Source organism: Rhodamnia argentea, chromosome 1 (genome assembly GCF_020921035.1).
Source record: "Rhodamnia argentea isolate NSW1041297 chromosome 1, ASM2092103v1, whole genome shotgun sequence".
In the NCBI taxonomy this organism is placed as follows: domain Eukaryota; kingdom Viridiplantae; phylum Streptophyta; class Magnoliopsida; order Myrtales; family Myrtaceae; genus Rhodamnia; species Rhodamnia argentea.
This window is the reverse complement of record NC_063150.1, coordinates 2,673,408-2,695,814: the sequence shown is the minus strand read 5'-3', so window position 1 is coordinate 2,695,814 and position 22,407 is coordinate 2,673,408. Positions and strand designations below refer to the sequence as shown.

General features: G+C 38.1%; 1 protein-coding gene across 1 annotated transcript; it reads right to left on the bottom strand.

Moving 5' to 3' along the window:
- Nucleotides 1-10,851: 10,851 nt before the first annotated feature.
- LOC115743376 (phosphate transporter PHO1) lies at nucleotides 10,852-18,277 on the bottom strand. The gene is made up of 15 exons (XM_030678128.2): nucleotides 17,955-18,277; nucleotides 16,469-16,570; nucleotides 15,924-16,158; nucleotides 14,394-14,742; nucleotides 14,203-14,251; nucleotides 13,896-13,967; nucleotides 13,603-13,732; nucleotides 13,278-13,398; nucleotides 12,914-13,163; nucleotides 12,669-12,773; nucleotides 12,441-12,485; nucleotides 12,179-12,331; nucleotides 11,811-12,089; nucleotides 11,451-11,587; nucleotides 10,852-11,332 (listed from the first exon to the last, which is right to left on the bottom strand). The coding sequence occupies exons 1-15, from the start codon at nucleotides 18,189-18,191 to the stop codon at nucleotides 11,245-11,247; spliced, it is 2,352 nt and encodes a 783-aa protein (XP_030533988.1). The 5' UTR covers nucleotides 18,192-18,277; the 3' UTR covers nucleotides 10,852-11,244.
- Between the last annotated feature and the right edge of the window lie 4,130 nt (nucleotides 18,278-22,407).

Genomic DNA, 22,407 nt, shown 5'->3' with positions numbered 1-22,407 from the left:
TTTTTTAAAGATTCCTCGAATAAATTTACCTTAAATTATTTTTTTAATTACAAAAAATCACAAACTAATACACTTATAATAAATTTACCCTAAATTAATATACATGTAACAAATTTACCCTTCGTCAGTTTTCTTTAAATTTAAGCGTCAAATTGCTAAATTGGATGGCACGTAGTAGTTCACGATTATACCATTTTGAGATTTTTACCCTTTATTTGTCACAAGTATATTAAAGCATCAAATTTCTAAATTAGATGGCACGTGAAAGTTCACGATTATACCATTTTGAAATTTTTACCCTTTGTTTGTCACAAGATTATCAATTTTGGATTTTTTGTGGTATCAACCCAATTCAATGGAGAGTAAATTTGTCATGGGTATATCAAGTTGAGATTTTTCATGATCAAAAAATTTATTTTATGATAAATTTGTCACATATATGTTAGTTTAAGATTTTTTGTGATAAAAAAAATAGTTTGGTTTAAGTCTATTATAGGTGTACCAATTTATGATTTTTTGTGATAAAAAAAATAGTTTTAGATAAATTTGTCATGAGTGTACCGGTTTGGAGTTTTCGTGATATTAACCTCTTTTTTTTTAACCCCTAAAAATTTTAAAAAAATTCCTTATACATAGTAACTTGACATTTTTTTTTACAATAAAGAAATTTACATTTCAATTTTGGCGATAATTTCTTATTTTTTATTTGTAGTTAGTTCTGTCTTTTTATCTCCAATGGGAGTGTTACATGGGTGAGTTTGCAATATATATGCAAGACATAGACATGTTGAGGCTTGAATTTCACTGACCAGTCAAATCTAGAAAATTTGAGACCCCCATTCGCGATAGGACTCGTTTCTCGGCAAACTATGGGCAATTAAGCATAGGGGTATTGCATTTCATTAGTAATTAGGCATTATTTTCTCGATAAATCAATAGTTGTCTTTTGTCAAGTCTAAAAAGCAAGCTCTTGATCGAAATTTACAACTAAAATGTAGAAATTGCATATAGATCTCATTTTAGCGTAGGCATGTAGAATTAGGACTTTAAATTGCATATTTCCACAAAATGATATAGGTCAAATCGAATGCTTTCATCTTTGACCAAAACATTTGAATCTAATTGATTTCTAATCACTCCTTAAATTTGATTTGGGGACAACAACATTTGAAAATGTCGAGGTGCATTTTGTCAATTTTAAATGAGGGAATTTCGAGAGGGGCCCAATACTCGGGATTGAGATTTAATTGAGGATTGAATTTCATGATAAAGTCAACTTGTGCATTTTTAATCAAATTGAGCCTAACAAAATTTATTCCAATACATTTTAGGCATCTCGAGGGAATTCCGAAATACTGAATAATCAAGAAGATCCAAATTAACCTAACGTAACTGAGATTAACCCTATCCATTAAAGTCCAACAAGTTATGCCCATTAGAGGATCAAGTCCCATCCATTCGGCCCTCTCACATGACTTGCCACCTCTCCTCTTTATTACAAATTTGTCCCCTTCTCAAGTAAACTTCTTAATTCTAACAAAAAAAAAAAAAGTAAACTTCTTAATTACCAATGAGCTATTTACCTAATCACAAAAATGTGTAACTATCTGATCTCCACCGTTCCTCCAATCTGATCTCCAACTTCCGTACCTTGATCATTTTTTTGCTTCTCAATGATTGGCCAACAAAGGAGAGAATAAGAGAACACACTCCCCTCCTCCAATAGGAAAGATTCTTATTATCTAGACCAAGACGTGATCCCTTGATTAAAATATCATCTAATGGCTCGTAATAGGGATGTTTCTTATTACCCAAACCAAAATATGATCCCTTCGATTAAACATCATCTAATGGCTCATAATAAGGGGAAAACCACAATTATTTTTGGCCCTCTATAAGAGAAAACACCAAGATCCTCGAAAAGCTCTCTTGGTTGCCCTTCACCGGACCAAAATTCTAGTCACTCCACCAACACCCATTGCTCTCCGGTGTCCCCGTGGCTTTCGGCATTCATTACCCTTCGGGGCAATCTCATGGTTGGACTCGAACCTCAACGTATTTCTCACGATTTTCTACGCTTACTCACAAGGTAGGACAACCATTCTGTGCATTCACCAAAGATTTCTGGCTTATCATTAGTATAAAGTTGGAATATACTTTTATTACATGATTTATATGGCTAGAGTTAGGGCTGTGCAACCGGACCATGTTGACCCGGAAATTGGACCGTACCACCCCGAAAAAATAGATTTGGAAATCGGTTCTTATTCAAATCGGTTCGGGAATAGGTTCTAATTTTTGGGAACCGGTCGAAACAGGTCCGGTTCCCCGGTTCCAAGTGAAGACCCACTCGAGAACCGGACTGATTTTGGAATCGGTTTTTAGCTACCGTTAAAAAAAAAAAAAAAAAAAACTTAGTCTCGCTCTCCTCACCTTCTCTGTTTTCGGTGGATTGTAATTTCTATTACTCATATTAGGGATTGTTGCTTTTGGCACATAGTAAATTTTATTATTTATCTTTTATTTTGAATCGTTTTATTGCTACCCATATTATTTTGCTGTCTGGAAAAAATGAAATCATTAAAAAAAAAAAAAAGGGTTCTCCGATAGACCTTGGAACCGGACCTAAAAATAGGGTAGGTTCCAAAATAGATTCCAGGATAAAAAGAGGTAGGCTTCACGTTCAAAAAAGTGGGAACCAGTTATAACAGCATATGCTTTAAGTTTTAGGTTTGGAAACCTACCCATCCGAACCATGCTCAACCCTAGTTAGATTATGGCATGAATGGTAGTATCAACCATGGTTGTGAAGCATTTATGTTTGGTCCTTAATGACCAGGTCGGCCCCCTTTGATGACGCTTGCCGGTCGTTAAAATGGTAAAGTCGAGCTTTGGTGTTGATTTGAACGCATTTGAGTAAGGATTTGGTTAGCATAGTGAGTGAATGTACTTGTATGGTTCCAATGTTTCATAAAATGATTGTATTTCATGATTGGAGTTGGTTGGTATTACTTTGTTTGTTCCATCAATAGTGTTGTATAAGGTTTTTTGTGTTGATGATGCTTGCCGGTCGTTAAAATGGTGAAGTAGAACTTTGGCGTTAATTTGAACGCATTTGAGTAAGGATTTGGTTAGGTTAGTCAGTGCATGTATATGCTTGGTTCCAATGTTTTATACTGTGAGTTATATATGGTCATTTTTGTGTTGATGATTCTTGCCGGTCGTTAAAATAGTAAAGTAGAACCTTCATCGCTTGTTCGTCCGAACTCTCTTCATTGCCCAAGTTCTCTTCTTCGTGCACGTTCCCTCATTTTTTTGCTCTTCGTTTGAGTCCTCTTCTTTGTCGGAAGGAAATTTTCGCCAATAATCAACACTGCCTTCGGCGAAGCAACAATCTACGAAGTTGCAGATCGTTTGAAGCGTCATTCGATCCCAACGAAGCAGCTTCGTAGATGGCTCCCCAAATACTCCAAGCACAACTTCTCTACATTTGTGAAGTAAGATTCTATTTCGAACCAATATTCTCGGTTCTTTTAGTTTTCGGATTGTTCACTGCTGCTTCGTCGATGGCAATGGTGATCATTTGCAAGTTGTTCCTTCACACGAAGAAGAGGATTCGAATGAAGAACAAAAATTAAAAAATCTACAAACGAATGACAGGACTCGGACGAAGAAGCGATCAAGGACGAGAATGAAACTAGGACAAAGAGATATCGGACGAACTGTCAAATTCTACAAAGTAGACTTTGAAAAAGAAGACGAACAAATTTGGGGCAAAGGTGTGTTAGTTCATCAGTCTATTAGGGGTAAAATGCAAAAACCATGTCATTTTTGCATAAACTAAACAATGTTGTTTTGCACATGTGGACTTCCATACTTAAGGGATTTGATTGCACAAACTTGACAAGTTTAGGACTTAATTGCACTTTTCACAAGTTTTATTACTAAATTGCACTTTCACGATAAGTTTTAAGGTTTTCGATGCACTTATCCCTACATTATAATAATGATTAATATTACGAAAAATCTCAAACCGGTACACATGTGACAATTCTAAACTAATTTGTTTACCACAAAAAATACAAATTGGTACACTTACGATAAATTTAGTTGAAACTAATTTTTTAACCATTAAAAATTCCAAAATGGGTACATCTATAAAAAATTTACCATCGGTTAATTTCTATTAAATTGTGTTTATATCACAAAAAACCCCAAACTAATACACATGTGGTAAACGGAGGTTTAAAATCTCAAATTGGTATGCCTATCAACTCTCACATATCATCTAATTCAGCAATTTAATGGTAAAATTTAATGAAAATTAATTAAGAGTAAATTTGTCACAGTGTACTAGTTTGGGATTTTTTGTGGTAATAAAATTAATTTTGTGTAAATTTATCATAGGTATACCATTGTATCTAAAATAAGACGTGAATGAAATAAAAAAATTCGATCCAACAATTTTGGGAATTTCGTGGTATTTATCCTTATAATAACTCTAGGATTTCTAGGGTTAGAATAGGTTCTGTTCAATTGATTAAAATATCACTTCAAAGAAAAAAGGCAATAAATTGTAATGGCATAAGGACTCTAATATGCAAAAAATATTCTCCGGCGCTTACTTTAATGCCAAAAGTTTCCGTCGACTCAATAAATGCCAAATCGAATAAAAACCTACAACTTAAGTGCTTCCGACAAGAAATTCCGGTAAAATATTATGTGGCTTTTATAATAAAAAGTTGAATCTGTGTTGGCATTTTCATATTAAAAACGAGTCCATGTGGACATAAAAAACGACGTCACACTTGGCCTAGGCCGAAAAACGACGTCCCACGAGCATCTGAACAAAATGAGCCTCGTTTGGTCACAGTGTTCAACACTTGCCATGACTCAATTGTCGATCATTTTTGGCGACCCACCTTCTGGGACGATGCGCACGATGTAGCCCTTCATCTCCGGGGGTCTCGCATCTTCAGCGCGCATGTTTTCTTGCCGAAGCTTTGCGTCGTGGACCGCCCTTGCCTTCTATTAACCACGAGCTCGAAGAGAGGCTCAAGGGCTTGTTTTTTGATAATGTCAGGGCGTTGATGGATGGAGAGGTGGTGAGAAAATGAGACGTGGAATTTGGCAAAGTAAATGTTGAGATTGATTGAGTGAAAGCTTTGAGAAGAAGAAGAAGAGGCTTTCTTGGGAGCGCGAATTGATTGCGAAGAGACTCATGGAGTTTAAGTCTATAAATTTGTGCATAAGGGATCACATTGAAGGACATGTTGTTAAGGATACTTTGCAGGTCTTCAAGTTTGAGAATGCCCATGTCGATTGATCTCGAATTTGGAAAAGTTTGAATTACGATTTGGGAAAATCAAATTAGGGTTTTGAATTTAGAAGACTACATTGTTTAGGGGTATATATGCTGATTGGGCATGCTGGCGAGCCAAACCGGTTAGCGAAATTAATGAAATATAGCCAAGTTGGATTTCATTTTCCAAATTGATGTTGGCACTAAAGTGATCGTATTTTTAAAAAATTATTACTTAAGTGATCAAAAAAACTTTTAGTAGTAAATTAAGCATCGTATGAAACTTTTGGTACTTATACTATCCTTTTAGCGTCTTCATTAACCTCCTAAGGTTGAAGAAGATGTTTCTCTCTCCTCCTTAGCATTCTATCTTAGGGAGGAGGGAGAGGTAGTAGCAATGATTTTTCTCTCTCCTGTCTAGGGTTGTCTTCTTTCTTTCTCATTTACTAACATTTGTCCTCTTCAATCTCCATGGAGGAGAGCGTTTGAGCTAAATTTCTCTCTCCCCGCTTCCTTTTTCTTTTTCTTTGGCTAATTTGGTTCTCTATTATCCTTTTCTTACTTTTTTCTGTTGTGATGAGCTTTTTCTCTTCTAATCTAGTCTAGATCTTGAAGCTTCTCTCTTCCATTATGAGTAGGGGTGAGCATGATTCGGATTGGTTCGGTTCCCTCAAGAATTGTGAACCAGGATGGTGGTACCGATTCTCAATTTTAGGAACTGTGGACCGATTGGACGACTAATCCAGTCTGATTTTCGGGCAATCCAATGAAATCGGTAAAATAAAAATAAAATGAAAACAAAAATATGAAGCCCAAAGAATAGTTCAGGCATGCAAGAAAACTTGGAAAGATGCATGCGTGCAAATGAGATAGAGAAAATCAAGGCTCAACATAAGAGTGTTGTAACCGGGCCACACTAGTGACCCAAAAAATGACCATTAGGTTTCCTTCTATCTTTTTATAGAGAATCAGAATTGAGTTATGTTTTTTTTTTTAAAAATTAACTTATGTATTTAAAAAATAAAAATAAAAATTCGTTGGTCCGGGCGGCTCGGTTCCACCGTAGAACCGAGAATTGGACCGCCCAAACACCAGTTCCACTTTGAGGAATCGGGGACCGGACCGGTGACCTCGAGAATCAGACCAAACTGATCGATGATGTCCGGGTGGTTCCCGGTTCGAGTAGTCCACTTTGCTCACCCTCGGTCTAGATTTGAAGATTTTTGCGTGTATAATTTTAGGGCTGTGCTTCCCTTGGTATTCATTGGTGATCGGAGGAGGTGGATGGGTCTTAGTATTTTCGGCAAACTAAGCGAGAAGAAGAAGAAATTTCTTGGGAGTGCAAGCTTGATCGAGAAGAGATTCATGGAGTTTAAGTCTGCAATGCTGCGCATAAAGTATCACATTGAAGGAAACGTTGTTAAGGGTACTTTGCAAGTCTTCAAGTTTGAGAATAACCATATCGATTGGTCTCAAATTAGGGTTTCGAATTTTGAAAAAATTGAATTAGGTTTCGAATTTAGAAGACGATGTTTTGTGGGTTAAAATGCTGATTGGGCATGCTGGTTAAAGAATTTAATAAAATATGGCCAACTCGGATTTTCAGTATTTAAACCGGTGTTGGTACTTAAGTGATCGTATTTTCTAAAATGTAATACTTAAGTGATTCGAAAAAAACTTTTAATAGTAAATTAAGCGTCGTACAACATTTTTGACACTCTAATATCCTTTTGTCGTCTTCGTTAACTTTCCTAAGGTTGAAGAAGATTTTTCTCTCTCCGCCTTTGCGTTCTCTTTTAGTGAGGAGGAAGAGGCTATTGCGATGATTTTTCTCCCTCCTCTCTAGGGTTCTCTTCTCTCCTACTTATCTATGCACAATCGCCTTCTTCGACCTCTATGGAGGAGAAAGTTTAAGTTGGATTTTTCTCTGCGCTCCCTCTTTTTTTTTTTTTTTTCTTTGGCTGATTTAGCTATCTATTTTCTTTTTCTTGCTTTCATCCCGTTTTGCTGAGCCTTTCTTTTATAATCTAGTTTAGATCTTGAAACTTCTCTTTCCCGTTTCAGGGAGATTTCTACCCCAATCTAGTTTAGTTTTGACTATTTTTTAGTATATGATTTGAGGGTTTCACTTTGCTCAGGATTCGTTGGTGATTGGAGGAGGTGGATGCATCTTAGGATTTTCGACAAATGAAGTGAGAAAAAGAAGGGGTTTTCTTGGGAGAGAGAGCAATTTCAAAAAGGAGCTTTAGTCTACAATGCTGTGTATAAGGGATCACATTGAAGGAAATATTATTGAGGTCACTTTTCAAGTCTTCAAGTTTGAGAGTGGCCAGGTCAATTGGTCTCGAATAAGGGTTTCAAATTTGGGAAAATTCTAATTATGATTTCGAATTTGGGAAATTTTTGTTAGGGTTTTGAATTTAGAAGACAACATTGTTTAGGAGTACATATGCTGATTAGGCATGTCAGTTAGAGAAATTAATAAAATATGGCCAATTCAAATTCCAGCATCCAAATCGGTGTTAGCACTTAAGTGAACCTATTTTTTAAAAAGTGCCACTTAAGTGATCTAAAAAAAAACTTTTAGTAATAAATTAAGTGTTGTGCGAAACTTTTGACACTTCTAATATTCTTTTGTTGTCTTCATCCCTAAAGTTGAAGAAGTTTTTTTTTTTTCTCTCCTCCTTAGCGTTCTCTCTTAGGGAGAAGAGACAACCTCTCTCTCCTCCCTATGGTTCTCTCATTTCCTTCTCATCCACACACAATTGTATTCTTTAACCTCCATGGAGGAGAGGGTTTGAACTAGATTTCTCTCTTTGCTCCTTTTTTTTTTTTTTTGCTGATTTAGTTCTCTGTTTTTTTCTTGCTTTCCTCCCTTTTTGATGAGCTTATCTCTTCTAATCTAGTCTAAATCTTGAAAAAAATTTCTTTCATTTCGGGAAAATTTCTACCATTATCTAGTCTAAATTTGAAGATTTTTGCGTGTATGATTTCATGATTTCGTTTTCCTCGGGATTCGTTGGTGATAATAGGAGTTTCGTGAAGGTTTCACTCTCATAAGTGGTAGATTTGTGCTCGCTCGTCCTCATTACTTTGAATAGCGATGTGTTGGGGACGCCAAACTTAGGCATACACTGCCAAAAAGTAAAGCCATGGCAACATTTGGATTTGATGATCGGCCATTGATTTTGGTTTGAAGAAGTTGTAGATCCTCACATTAAGTGTGTGACCCTAACCTTGCTCACATGATTCATTTTGTTATGTGGAGATTGTTTTATTTTGACCTTATCTAGGACTTGTATTGATTTGCAGTTGGACTGCGTTGTTTTCTCTTATATTTCTATGGAAATGTATGAAATATTATCTTGACATGAAAAGCTAGAACTCGCCTCAAAAACTTTCCTATGATTAAAATTAGATTTAGAATTCAAATTTGGATTAGGATATGATAGAATTCATTAACAAATGAACAAAATCACAAGGAATCATGTCTTGGGGCTTACAAAACATGGCCACTTACATTCTTTGCCTAACATGAAATCGGGTTACTTTTCCCGCCTCACCTTAAACACTATTAATCTCTTTCTTGATGTGTGCTTGAATTTCTCTACATTATCTGCCTTGTTAATGTTCTCCTTAGTCTAGACGGATAGTTTAAGACATTAGCACCATAATCAACTTACAAAAATGGCATGACCGCTTTAGTGGACAAGACCTTCGGATTTCAAAGTTTGATAAAAAGACTGTGTTGACATTTTAAAAAACAAGTCAATCAAGTTGGGCAATGAAAGGATAACAGCATAAATAACCAATGTAATCAAATCTCATGTCTAGAGTCTCTGGTCGTATTGTAACTGAGGGGCCATCTCGTGCTTCACTTGGTTTCTAGCCAAACCCTAGGCTAGCGTAGACTCTTCCACAAATAATTCTCTTAGGATTAACCAAAACTAAAACGAAAAATCCAACATCGCACGTGGTAAGAGTTTGAGAGAATCCGCACCGATTGTGTATCGTACACCATCTTTTGTAGTACCTTAAAACCTGCTTTCCAAACTGCTTCAAGAGGGTCACGACGAGACACATACTCTGACACACACATATGTATATTGACCTTTCCTAATTACCCCTATATTATATAATAGGAACATAGAAGTATAACGTGATTATAATTTAACACATCCTCAAAACTGCCCAGAACAATTAATTTACAAGGAATGTTAAGAATTAATTTACAATAATTTTGAACTACAAATAATAAAATTAACCCTGCACTCGTGCAGCGTGTACTTAAGATCTAGTAATAATTATGAGAAGTCCCTCCAGAACAATTGGTATCTTTTCTTTTAAGTGATCTGGTCAATTCTTTCGTACATTGAAGAATGGAACAAAGACACCTCAAATGCCAATATTTGGATGGGGCACTTAATTTGGTGCCAATATTTTTTTGGATCACTTAAGTACTAATTTTTTTTAAAAAACGATTATTTATGTGCCGATTCTGGTGAGGTTGTCAAAATTTCTTGCCGTTAGAACTAAAGTAATCATTTTTTTCTCCAATTTCACACTAAAGTGATCGTTTTTTGGATCATTTAAGTGTCAATTTTTTTTTGAAAAAATGATTATTTAAGTGCCAAATTCTGTGAGGACGCCGAAATTTCTCGCCATTAGCATTAAGTGATCATTTTTCCTCCGATTGGTACTTAAGTGATTTCAAAAAAATATTAGCACCAAAGTGAGCGCTGTACATAAATATTAGCACTTCAAGTATTCTTATGCCATTTAAAAACTATGATTTAATAAATCAAGCTAAGCCCTTATAACATATACTTGATATATTTGGAGAACCTTATCCTAATTATTGTTTCTTGATTCAATCAAATACTTCCTGTACAAACAAGATAAAATCCACTCATATCTTCAATTGGTTTCTTTTAATCCTTCACTGTGGGAAAAATGTTACTGAACTTATATGAATTGAATATATTGAGAGCCTACTAGGATGGAAATGGTGTTGTGTATTTTTCTCTAGTTCTCCAAATTTTCTTTGTCCCTTATCTTTCTTTTAAAATGTGGACTTTTCCTCATCTGTTTTGATTGACTTTCACTTTTTAAATTTTTTACTTTTTCAAAGTTTGTGAATTACACATTTTGACTCTTTTTTACCATTGTGTTGTAATCACATCTAAATTTTTCATACATTTTTAAAGGGCAAAAGGACACTAGAAGTATTAAAACTTGTAAGGCTCTCACTTTAGAGTCAATTTTTTTTTTTTTGGATCACTTAAATGTCAATTTTTTTTTTTTGAAAAACCATCCTTTGTTTCTTAAGATTTCCATTTCAACTCCCCTTATGAATCCTCTAAAATCCAATCTTCATCTAGCACCTTTTTCAAATTGACAATTACTTTAAATGTTGTCCCCTGCAATCTCTAGGTATATGTTTCCGATGTGGCAGTCCGATTAATATGTTTCTCGAGCTTTCCTTACATTTTTATACTTGTGTAATCATGACATGTTTGTAATCCACACGTGTGGCGGGGCACGCAAAATTAGCTAGTAAATATGGATTTTAATGAAGATACCAATGTGCATATGATGAATTTAAGGATCCTTTTGAACGGCGAAAGTCACTAAAAAGACACAATGCTTTTTACATCACAAACAAACATAAAAACTTGGGGAATTATTTGACCCCAATTCAAAGTCGAGAAATCATCTACGCACTACCAAATTAACCCTCCACTCCTCTTCTTCTCGCACTTTGAAAACCGCCTTGCGGCTCTCGCTTCTTGATCCAACGCCGTCTTGAGGCCTCAATTTCTTCACCATTTGATTATAATGGTGGCTTGATGCACTCGGTTAATTGTCAAGGAATAATCCCCTTCTATGCGATCCGGGTGATCCGGCGATAAGGGTATGGCCGGCAGCAGGAGAGATTTCCATCAGTCGGAGTCCATTTCACGGAACGGAAGCGGCACTGCCTTCACCGCCCTGAACTCTCCCGCGTTGTTCAAGTGTTCGTTCTCAAGTCTGCGCGAGAGGGGAACGGCGAAACAAGAGTTCGGGATGCCAGATTCAGTAACCTTTGTTTCCATGGAAGAAAGGAGCGTAATAGTTCTTAAAGAAGAAGATAGGGAGGGACAGTCACCTGTAGAAATTCCAATGACCACGTCGAATGACTTCCAAAGAAGCCAAGAAGAATTCCAGCAACCTCGACTCCAGCACTCCGACTTGAAACCTCATCACCGTCTCCACCCATGCAACCCTCAAAACTACATTCAAGGCCTTCAAATATATTTGATTTTCTCCATTAGACAACGTTGTATGCCATTATAGTTGAGGAAAAAAAAAAAACCTAAGATTTGCATTTCTTTTGAATGTTTAATTCTTCTCGAAACGTATATAGATCAAATTAATATTTCGTAAAAATAGCTACGTATTAAAGAGAGAGAGAGAGAGAGAGAGAGAGAGAGAGAGAGAGAGAGAGAGATGTGTGTGTGAGACTTACAATGGAGATGTAATAGATGCTCTTACGCTTGAGAACCAATTCGTCTCTCAGCCACGGGTTCTTCGATTTGGGGTTGAGGAACCCCCAGTCCATGACAAAATCCCAGTACAGCTGATACATGGTGGCCATCAGGGAGGTCACCAGGACTATACAGAACCACAGGCTGTCCGGCTGCCTCGCATAGGTGATCCTCACCCCAGCCGCCACCATCGCCGACACGTACTTCCCCATGTTAGCCAGATGGTTTGCATTGCAGTCGTCGAACCACCTCCTGGCGCACTGTTCAGAGGAAGCGATTATGCCCACATAAGTTGCAATATAGAGATCTTAATTTAGCTGAACTTAAAGGGATCTAAATGTTGATTTACCTGCATGGCACGCCAATAATAAGGCAAGAACGAAATCACGTACGCGAGCTCTCTATACGGCCTTCCCGATTTGCACGTTTCGTACTGGTGCGTCTTGAAACTTCCGGCCAAGAAGTAGCAAGCCGTGGACTCCACGTGCCTCAACAACGGTATCTGCAGCCAGTAAGAAGATGGCTCAGACGATGAATCTGCATATTTTCACATGATTTTTGATCGGTTAAATATTGGATCATTCGAGATGATCGACTCTTAATATCGTTACCTGGCTAGTGAGTTGATCAGCCATAAAGAAGTCGACGATCAGAACCTGCACTCAACGAGTTGATGAGCTCATTTAGACGACGAGAAAGTAGATTATGATGCGGCAATGAGGTGGTGTTGTTGCTCAAATTCTTCTGTTTTCGGTTAATAGAATCCAAGCTTAACATAACTTCCGAGGGCAAAAGATGTGAAGAACTTTGATAACAAAAGAGGCCGATACATTACAAACCTTATAAAATGGAGAGAAAACTATGTTGCGCAAAATGCGAATGAAGCAAAACCGAGTTGAGCGGTAGAACATGTCGATTGGGCAAACCAGCACGGCAAAGAAAATCTGTACACATTGGCACAAAACATATAGTATCACTAGTGGCCACCGTATAGCTAGTTACCTAATCTTCACACCATGAAATTAGCATAATTTTAGATGGGAAAAAATGAGGTTGCATCGAGATTGTGAAGCCGTATGCTAACCAGAAGCAGGACCCCCGGGATGGCGTCGACCTGGCTTGACGAGAAGCCATTGGCCCGCAAGAGGAGGTGGACAACCATGGCGCCGACCACGACGGTCATGAAGGTGGTGCAGATGAGGAAGGCGTCGCGGTACTTGAGGGCAGTGCCGGACGAGAACTCGAATATGAAGTTGTGGTTGATCCTGGTGCTCTTCCACAAGAACAGGTTGCACCCGTACATGAACAGGTGCAAGCTCAACAAGGTGAAGACACTGCCCACAAAAAAAGAGAACGAAGAGCATGAGATCAATCGTATTTTAAGACAAATTAGCATTGTAATTAGATTACTTTCTTTGTTAATTAAGATAGATTGAAATATGGATCACCTGAAGACAGGGTAGACAGTTTCCATGTAACCCATGTTCTTGTTGGAATTGAAAATACCAGCTATGTGCGCCAAAATTGCGTATATGGTAAATAATGTCACAAATGAACCGGTGAATAAACCTGCAACACCCAAAAGGTTAAATATAGCCAAATTTCAATTCCAATTGGAATGAAAAACAAATCGTAAATTCATTTTACTGAAAAGGGTAAAAAAAAAGGTTTGATATTCAAATTAGCATTAATAATTATTTTAGAGAGAGCGAGAGAGAGAGAGAGAGAGAGAGAGAGAGAGAGAGAGAGAGAGAGAGAGAGAGATGGAATTACCAACAAAGAAGGTGATCATGTGAGAATCTTTGTTATGCTGGGGCTTCAGGAACTTCATCGCCTTCTTCCTGTCATTGTTGACGAAGTGCTTTGTAAAGATGGACTCCACTTCGTCCATCAACCTCACCACCTTTTTATCAATTTCATCAAACTTGTCAACTTCAATACAATTTTAGAGAAATCATATGTATTTACCTTAATTAAATGTCAAGAGTAATCATAAATATGAATATGGATTTTGACAATGAATAGAACAATATAGAACAACATCGTGGAAAGTCGGATGTACATACCTTGTCTGAACTTACGAAATGAGATTTTTTCACATCTTTTAGATAACTTGTCGATGCTTGTCTCTTTGCCACCTGCTCACCCAAAAAAGGAAAAAAAAATCTCTATTAGTTTAATTATTATTCCAATTTGAGTAACCCTTTTCCTTATTTTTATGATTTATATTATTTGAAAAAATGAGCCAACAAAAATGTTTTATCATCGACCAAAATATTTTAGACAATTCTAATTCACTCATTTTGCGAAGCAATAAACACTATTAAAATCAACAAAATATGTCGGTCCAAAAGTTTTTGGCTCGGGCCTTACCTTGTCGAATTTCTTGAGGATCTTCGTGAAAGCCATCATGTTCAAGGAGCTGTCAAAAATAGCAAATTGCAGATTTATTAACTAATTAACTAAATTATATGACCAATTAATTAGTGAATATTTAAATAAAATTATGTCCTATTCGCGTTTTTGATAGGCGTCCGTCGTGCTATGTTGTGACAGATTGTCACCTGTAAGTTTTCAGTAGACCGAGGCCTTTGTAGAGCTCCACAAAAGCTCCCCTAATCATCTTCTCGGCATATTGAATCTTCTTCCTGATGACGAAATCTGCCGGCCCGTCTTTCCTCGGGCTGTTCACCAGGTCCTCCCACAGCATCGACGTCACGGCGGTGATCATCCGGGTCGGCGTCGTGGCCGGGATGTCTATCCTCATTGTCACCTTCGGCTTCCCGTTGCTCTTCGTCTTCGACCTCGCCGTGGCCCCCACGAAACTCACCCCGTTCCTCTCGAGCGCGGCGATCATGTCGTCTGTCTCCGAGGAGGCCTCCGTGGAGGTCTCAAGTAACTCTGTCGGGGTCTCTGTGGCAAGACGACGTACAAAAAATCCCGATTTACTCACACAACTTAATAAATTGTTTCCATCTAGCACCTTACGTTGAGTGCACCCTAACACTATGGTTTGACGTTCAAAGTTTCTGTGGTCAGTATAATCTTTTCGGCCACGAAGCTAAACTAATTGAGCTGATTGATGATATGTCTCCCGCATTGCTGGGTCACTTTCCAAACAAAGAGTTAGCTGAAAAAGCCCATGATCTGTTGGGTTTTAGTGTATGGTTTGGTCACGCAACTGGGTGTAAAGATTAAAGGCTGAAACCAGCACATAAATTTGGAATTCGAGAGTCTTATCGGCATTCAGTGTGTGTGAATTCACTCCATCTCAGCCATTAAATCGTACGGATCTCACGTTGAGTCACAAACATTCAACGATCGAGATAAAGTGGGCTTACACACTTCGAATGCAGATAAGAAATTTTTGCCGAAATTCGATGATGCGCATTTGCTTACACTTCCTTTTCTAATCAATAATTCGGACCTATCTCTTCAATCAGAGCTGTCAAACTTTGGCGCTGAAAAAAGGTCAAAGGTGTCAAACCATGTTCAGATACATATAAACCCTCCTGCATGAGAAGGATCACAAATTCATCTAAATCGTTGAATTTTGGGCATCCTTATCAACGTGATGGATCTTGAGTAAATCCCATTAAAATTTAATAATTAAAGAAACGTACATGAGAAAAAAAATAATTCATGACTTGTGATGATAATTATTAGGGTTTTGAAACTTATGTACAGTGAAAAATGAATTTTTATAAATTTTTGGTACCGTAAATTTAAATAATTCGTATTTTATCATGAAAAATCATCGGTCCCGATTTATCCAAACTAATACGAGAGATTTTGGCTTTCTTGTCCTCATGAATTTGTGAGTCATGAAATCGAAAGCGATACGCAAGTGAAGTGTAGTTTGCAACTTAATTGCGACGAACAAAGATAACTAAAAGGCACGTCACATGTCGGCAACACAAAACCGTTTCTGTTCAATTTTGACCATTCCTCGTGTGCAAAACTGTGTCCAAACCTAATCATTCTTGATTGGTGACTAGTCAGTACTTATGTATTTGAGGCGAGGAAACATTAGTTTAGTCGTTCTTTCTTTTTTCTAGAAAGAAGAAGTTACGATAACCCGTCAGAATGGTTACCTGAAAAGTTAGAAGTGCGAGCGGAGGACGACCGCGGGGAGGCCCCGCCGCTTGCCGCCCCGAACGACGGAGAATTCTTCCGGCGCCGGTTGGCGAGGATCTGTTTGAGGTCCAGCAGGATTTGGAGCTGCTTGTTGAGCGCATCTCCTCTCTCGAGAAACTCCTTCTCTCTCGACTTGTAGAACCGATTCACCTTGTTGAGCTCCTCGTTCAGCCTCTCGAAAAACACGTTCACCTAATTTTAACGAGATATATAGGAACAAATAACACTCATTAGCCAGCATGTGATTGTCATAATGATTGCTGTGGAGGGAGGTCATATGATGTACATAAAGAGCGTATAAATCTCGTAGACAAGAAATATGGGATACTTCCGCAATGAAAATCAAGAACCGTCTCATATACTAATCGTTCATCCAAGTAACCAAATGACCACCGGAAAACGATTAATCTCTAACAAGTATTACCAAAAGATAGCTTTTTAAGCGAAAGGCTTCCTACAGTCAATGAACTAATTAATTGATGTTATGCCATTCAGTAGTTACCTCATCTTCTTCAGAAAACAACTGGACAAGTTCGTTTTCATACACTTCGTGATCCTCCTCCTCTTCTTCCTCTCCATCCTCCATGTCCCTCGTGTTCTTCTTCTGCAGAAAATTTAGGTTGAAGCTCTTCATCTGCTCACTTTTTCCATGTCTACATAAATATATCCGATAAAAAGGGTGTCTTTATTCATAAATGTTTCGTTCGGACAAGCCTCTCACTCTTTCCGCCACTCCCTCACGATTGAATCGTGAACATGTAGATCTCAGAAACGTTTATATTGCACTTATGAGGGACATTCACGATTTTCAAGGAAGTGCAAGAAAGTTTCCTTCACAAAACTCGTGGAGGTTACATAAAAAGGTAACCAAAAAGAGAACTTTTTTTTTTTTTTTGCGGTTTCATTCTATCATGGTTATAAGCGAAGAAAAAGGGATTTTACCACAAATTATGTCACAATATATTTGGAGTTTAATTGAGAATAATAATAATATGCAATCAATAAAACTATAAAAAGAAATTTTCTAAATAGCTTTAATCTTTTATTTTCCGGTGTGGTCACTAAATTAGCAACCTTAATCAAGAATTTTTTTCATTAAACTAGATAAATGTGGATGCAAAATCCAAATTACCTTATTGGGCAGCGGAAAGAGGGAACCCATAACGGTTTAGCAATAATTAGTCCTTAATTAATTGGAATATCACGTTGAATAGGACATGGCTGGCGTCAACCTACTAACACAAACACTGGAGCTTATATAAATGGGTGTGTGGGTGTATGGTATATAGTTTAAATTAAACATAATTAAGAGCCACCTTTTCAGTAGTGCTTCAGTCTCGGTCACTTTCAACTAATGGGCGCTCCCAGCTAGATTTTCCCAGCAATCGCCACCATCTTAGTGGAAAACAAATTTGGATCCACAATGGCTAAAGCAAATGGAATTTTACGTGGTTCGCGACCGGCCATGTGCAAAGTGATTCTTTAGGTTTAAAATGGGAGACCTGAAGGAACCAAAGTACCCGTAAAGAAGGCAAAACAGCGACATCGAATTAGGATTTCCGGACGAACTCCTGAACTTTTGCCCGAAAATGACCTAATAAGGTTCGCTTTTCCCGCTCCCGTATGAACTTGAACACGCAACGCAACCGGTCACCAAAAAGAATGGAATTAAAGCAGCTAAAAGAGCACCAAAAAACACCCTTTTGTTCCAAATGGCAGACGCAAGATTCGCCAAATAGCTCTAGGATGTATGCTAAGACCGATTTACAAAGCGACATGACATGGCTTCGTATGGTGTGTGGACATATGACCCCGCTCGCGGGTTTGTCGCAACCTCGTTTTGGTATGCCTAGCATTTTTGGAAACTCGTAGCGCTCTATGCTCTTGTGCGACCCTTTTGCTCGAACCCTTGGTAGTTTCGGTTCAAAAGAGAATTTCATGTATGAGAAGAAGTCCGGCGTCCAATACGTGCATGCCCATCTACGTACCTGGATAACATCAGTGCTGTTAGCCAACTTCCAGAACTTGCCGGCGACTTTCTTGGCCACGGAACGAATGGGGTCGAAGATGGACAGGCCGAAGTCGCCGTCGACCTGCTGGGGTTGCTTCCACTTCCTCGAGAGCTTGATCTTCTTGACATGCTTCTTGAGTTGCCAGTAGTTGACGAAGGCGTCCTTCCATTCTGGGATAAGCTGGGCTTCGAGCTCCTTTGAGAACTTCACCATTTCCACGAGCTCAAAAGAGAGAGAGAGAGAGAGAGAGAGAGAGAGAGAGAGAGAGGGAGGAAGAAGAAGAGGAAGAGGACGAACTTAAAGGTGTGAGGGGGATGCGATCCGGAGGCTTATATAGACACAAAGCAAAGAGTCGTGTGGAGAAGAATGATTTGAGAGAGAGAAGGGTTGCTTGTTGGTAATGGAACGTTATTTTTTTATTTTCTCTGTGTTTTTATTTCATTCATCATGAATTAGTGGAAAATTTTGCTTTTAGGATAATGGAGCAAACAGTGCAAAACACCACTAAAGAGTATATGGTATTGTTCTTTTAAGGTATAAAATCAAATAGGAAAGAATGAGAGGTATTGAATTCGATTGGACTCCGACGCGTTGCCCGTGAAAATCGTCTAGAGAGCTTTAACAGATAACCGAATTAACCGATGCTCGTGCACATCCTCTCCGCACGGGCTGTTTGCCCTCAGAAGAAACAATATCAACCCAATGAACCAATCAATCATTTTCCATGATTCCTCATTTTGGTAATTTTTTTTGTAAAAAGCGGGGTTGTACGTGTATATTAAGCCATCATGTATTCCAAAATCTGTTCTTTTTCTTACTTTTTGAAAGAAAAAACAAGTTGCAATGATAATCTACTACTTGTTCGATCATACTGGGAAATATAGATGATAGTGTTATCAATATTGTGCTAAGAGTCCTTCGTGAATTGACTATTTGGAAGGGAAACATAATCAGACCAGATGGGAATTCTCCCTTTTGTGATTTTTTTCCAAGGAAACGAGATTAAAAGTTGATAAGAATTAGAGCTGCTCGAAATGCTGATGACTGTTTTGACGCATGTGGGGGACATGTGCACGGCAACTGGTGTATTAAACAGTGTCATCTTAGGAGAAATTGCTTACGAGGGCATGTCTCGTTCTTGCACATTTAACCCTACCCTAAGAAAGACGGTCGAGTCTCCGGAAAGCAAATAATAACTAAATTAGTTGACTTTCATCCATCCATTGTCGTGTCCTCTACCAACCAACCTTAGAAACCTGGGTTCATTTGTTTGGGGGAAAATTATTTTCAAAAATTTATTATTTGAATTTTTTATATTTGGATCGTTTTCCATAAACTAGAAAAGAACAAGTTTGAATTGGGGGAAAACGAGTTACTCTTCTCTCAAGGATGAATTTACTTTTCATGAACAACCATACATATGAAAACTAACCATTTTTCTTAAAAATAAATTTTATGAAAAATATTTCCTTTATTTTGAAGTGTTTAGTGAAACAAATGTGCCCTAAAATTGTAAAAGTCACTTAATTTTTCTTTTGCTCCTATTTTTTTTTAAGTCACTTAATTTATGAGGGCAAATTTGTGGGTAATCATACGATTATGAGTTTCGTGCAACACTTATTAACACACATTAAAGAAATCGTCTTCGTTTTATTTTTTTGTCATATACATCAACTTAGGTAATATTTCATCAGTTGACTAGGACGGAGGTGAATAACATATCATCCACCTATGGCAAACCGATGACGAGCAAATTACCAAGAAAATTCTAAATTTATTGTACTTATGTCAATTCAATCATAAATCTTATAATTCGGTCAAGTAAGTCATAAACATTTTAACGATTAGCCAATGTAGTCCATTGGCTCATTTTGGCTGAAAATCTCTGACGTAGACACCGGTTATACTACATGACACAGCTAAAGCTAACATAGATGACTTTTATAATATTTAAGAGAAGTTAAATTTTTTCCTTTTTTTTTCTCTCCCTTTTTTGTTTTGCTAGTGGCCACCACAAACCGGCCAAAGACAATGGTCAGCAAGGGCCACCTTGCCAAACCTGGCGAGGCAAACCATCAACTAGGCCAAGGCGTCCTTGTCTATCATTGCTTGGGCAAGGGTTGACCTAGCTAGATCCGGCGAGGGGGGCCTTCGCTAGCGCCCAACACTCGCCCAAGCCAAGGCAACCTTCTCGAGCCTCACCCTCACCAAATTTGGCAATGAACCCTCACCGACCATTCATAAAAAAAAAAAAAAGGAGAAGGAGAAAGAAAATAATTATAATTTAAAAAAAAATTATCAACATCAACTATAGCTATGCCACGTAGTATTGCCAGGTCTACTTCAGTGATTTTTTACCAAAAATAGCCGGATGGATATTATTGGCAAATTATCAATAGGTTTGTGACTAAATTGGCCATTAAAAAGTTTAGGATGAAGTTGCCACAAATGCAATATATTTAAGACTTTATTGGTAATTCCCTCAACCGACCACTATTAACTAGTTGTGGGAAGGCCTCAAATGGTAGGGGTGTGCATGGTCCGGGCCGGTCCGGTCCCGGTATGGAACCGGGGACCGGACCGGTAGTCTCGGTCCCCAAATTTTCAGGACCACGGACCGGACCTGGATCGGATAGGACCGGGACCGGCGGTCCGGTCCGATCCCGGTCCCGGGCCAGTGGGACCGCTAATATTAGCTACTTATAAAAATCTAACTCTTTGAATACAATATGTTTCAATTGCATGTTAATTTACAATCTATACCCCCGGTTGAATAAAAAAAAACAAGTTGGAATATCATCATCTTGCTATGGAAAATGACATTACGTTAATGCTCTAGAAGTAAGGCTTCTAAATAGAAAAATATGGAGGATCTTGAAAACAATGTAACTGCGTTACTACATGTAGTTTTGGCACAATAAAAGAAGATGAAAAGATTGAAGTAAATAAGTAGTACAACATAGTTAGCCCGATACAGGAAATGCAAAAAGAAAGCCATTTTTCACAAGTCATTATGAACATGGAAAACAAAAACCTTAATCAATCACAAACAGATAAAAAGTATAGAACAGAGAAACACTAGGTGGCACGAAGTTCATGAAGATTATGTAACCCTTGCAAATCGAGAACTGCTTTTCGAGGAAAAAAAGAAAAACGAAAAAGTTCTGCCATTCGATGATTATGGGGTTTTACCCGAGATCGAAGCAAAAAAGTGAGGATGAAGGCAAGGAGAGGATACGACGAGAGAAGCGACGAGTCGACGGTAGGCTGGACTGCAAGAAGAGCAAGCGGAAAGGCAAAGGTGAGACGTGAGCGGAGAAGAGAAGGGGAGACGTGAGCGGAGAAGAGAAGGCGAGACATGAGCGGAGAAGCGAAGGTGAGACATGAGCGAAGAGGCAACAAGGAGACGCAAGCGGAGAGGACTTAGGAAAATTAGGTTAATTAGTTCATGTTAAATGGTTCTTTTTTTCTTTTTTATTATTGGATTATTTTGTTTGAAGTCAAACTTTTCTAATTATTTTTATAATTTTATGAATCTCTATATATATTTTGAAAGGTCCAATCCGGGCGGTCCGGACCGGTCCCATCCACCATGGACTAGGAGACCGGACCGCCCGGTCATCGGTTCCATTTATTGGGACCGGGGACCGGACCGCCCCCCTCAAGGACCGGACCAACCCGGCCGGTCCGGTCCAATTTGCACACCCCTATCAAATGGTACGTATTATAGCTATGGACGATATGTAAACATTTCAGATATCGAGTAATACTATGTATATAAAGAATTTACACGTAGACTCGTGGACAAAATGTTATTTGTCTGTAGGAAATAGTACCGCGTAACGTTTTGGATACCCATTTTTTGGCGACAATTTTTCATATGAAGTAGACGCTGGGCATGAAATTCTAATCCAATCTTCACCATTACTATTAATCCTTCTTAATTCTTCTTTGTTAGTTGACATGTGTTGGATTGTCAATATGGTTTAGAATATGGTCTATTGCAACTCCAAACAATTAAACGATTAGGAATTCGTACGGAAGGATTAAATCTTATTCAACGCTATTAAACAATATCTAACATTGGTGACACATGAAGTGAAAATTGCGGCAAAATAATTAAGGGAGAGTTATGAGAGCCCTGCGGGTATACGCTTATTTTCAAACATCGAGAACCAACAAACCACCTATAACTCAAAATTATTTTCCGGTGTTTCTTAATTAAAACGGTTGGACCACCGTAACTTACGTAATAATCATGTCGGCGCAACAACCCCCAAAATAGTCATGAGAGAGAGATGTCGCCACCGACTCCATCGGAGGCTGTTGCCGGAGTCATGGCTAATAGCTATAGCTGCTTTGGTGGCGACAGTTGCTAAAGAAGGTATTGGCTCGAGGGTTTGGTTGGGGATAGTATTTTGGTTAATTT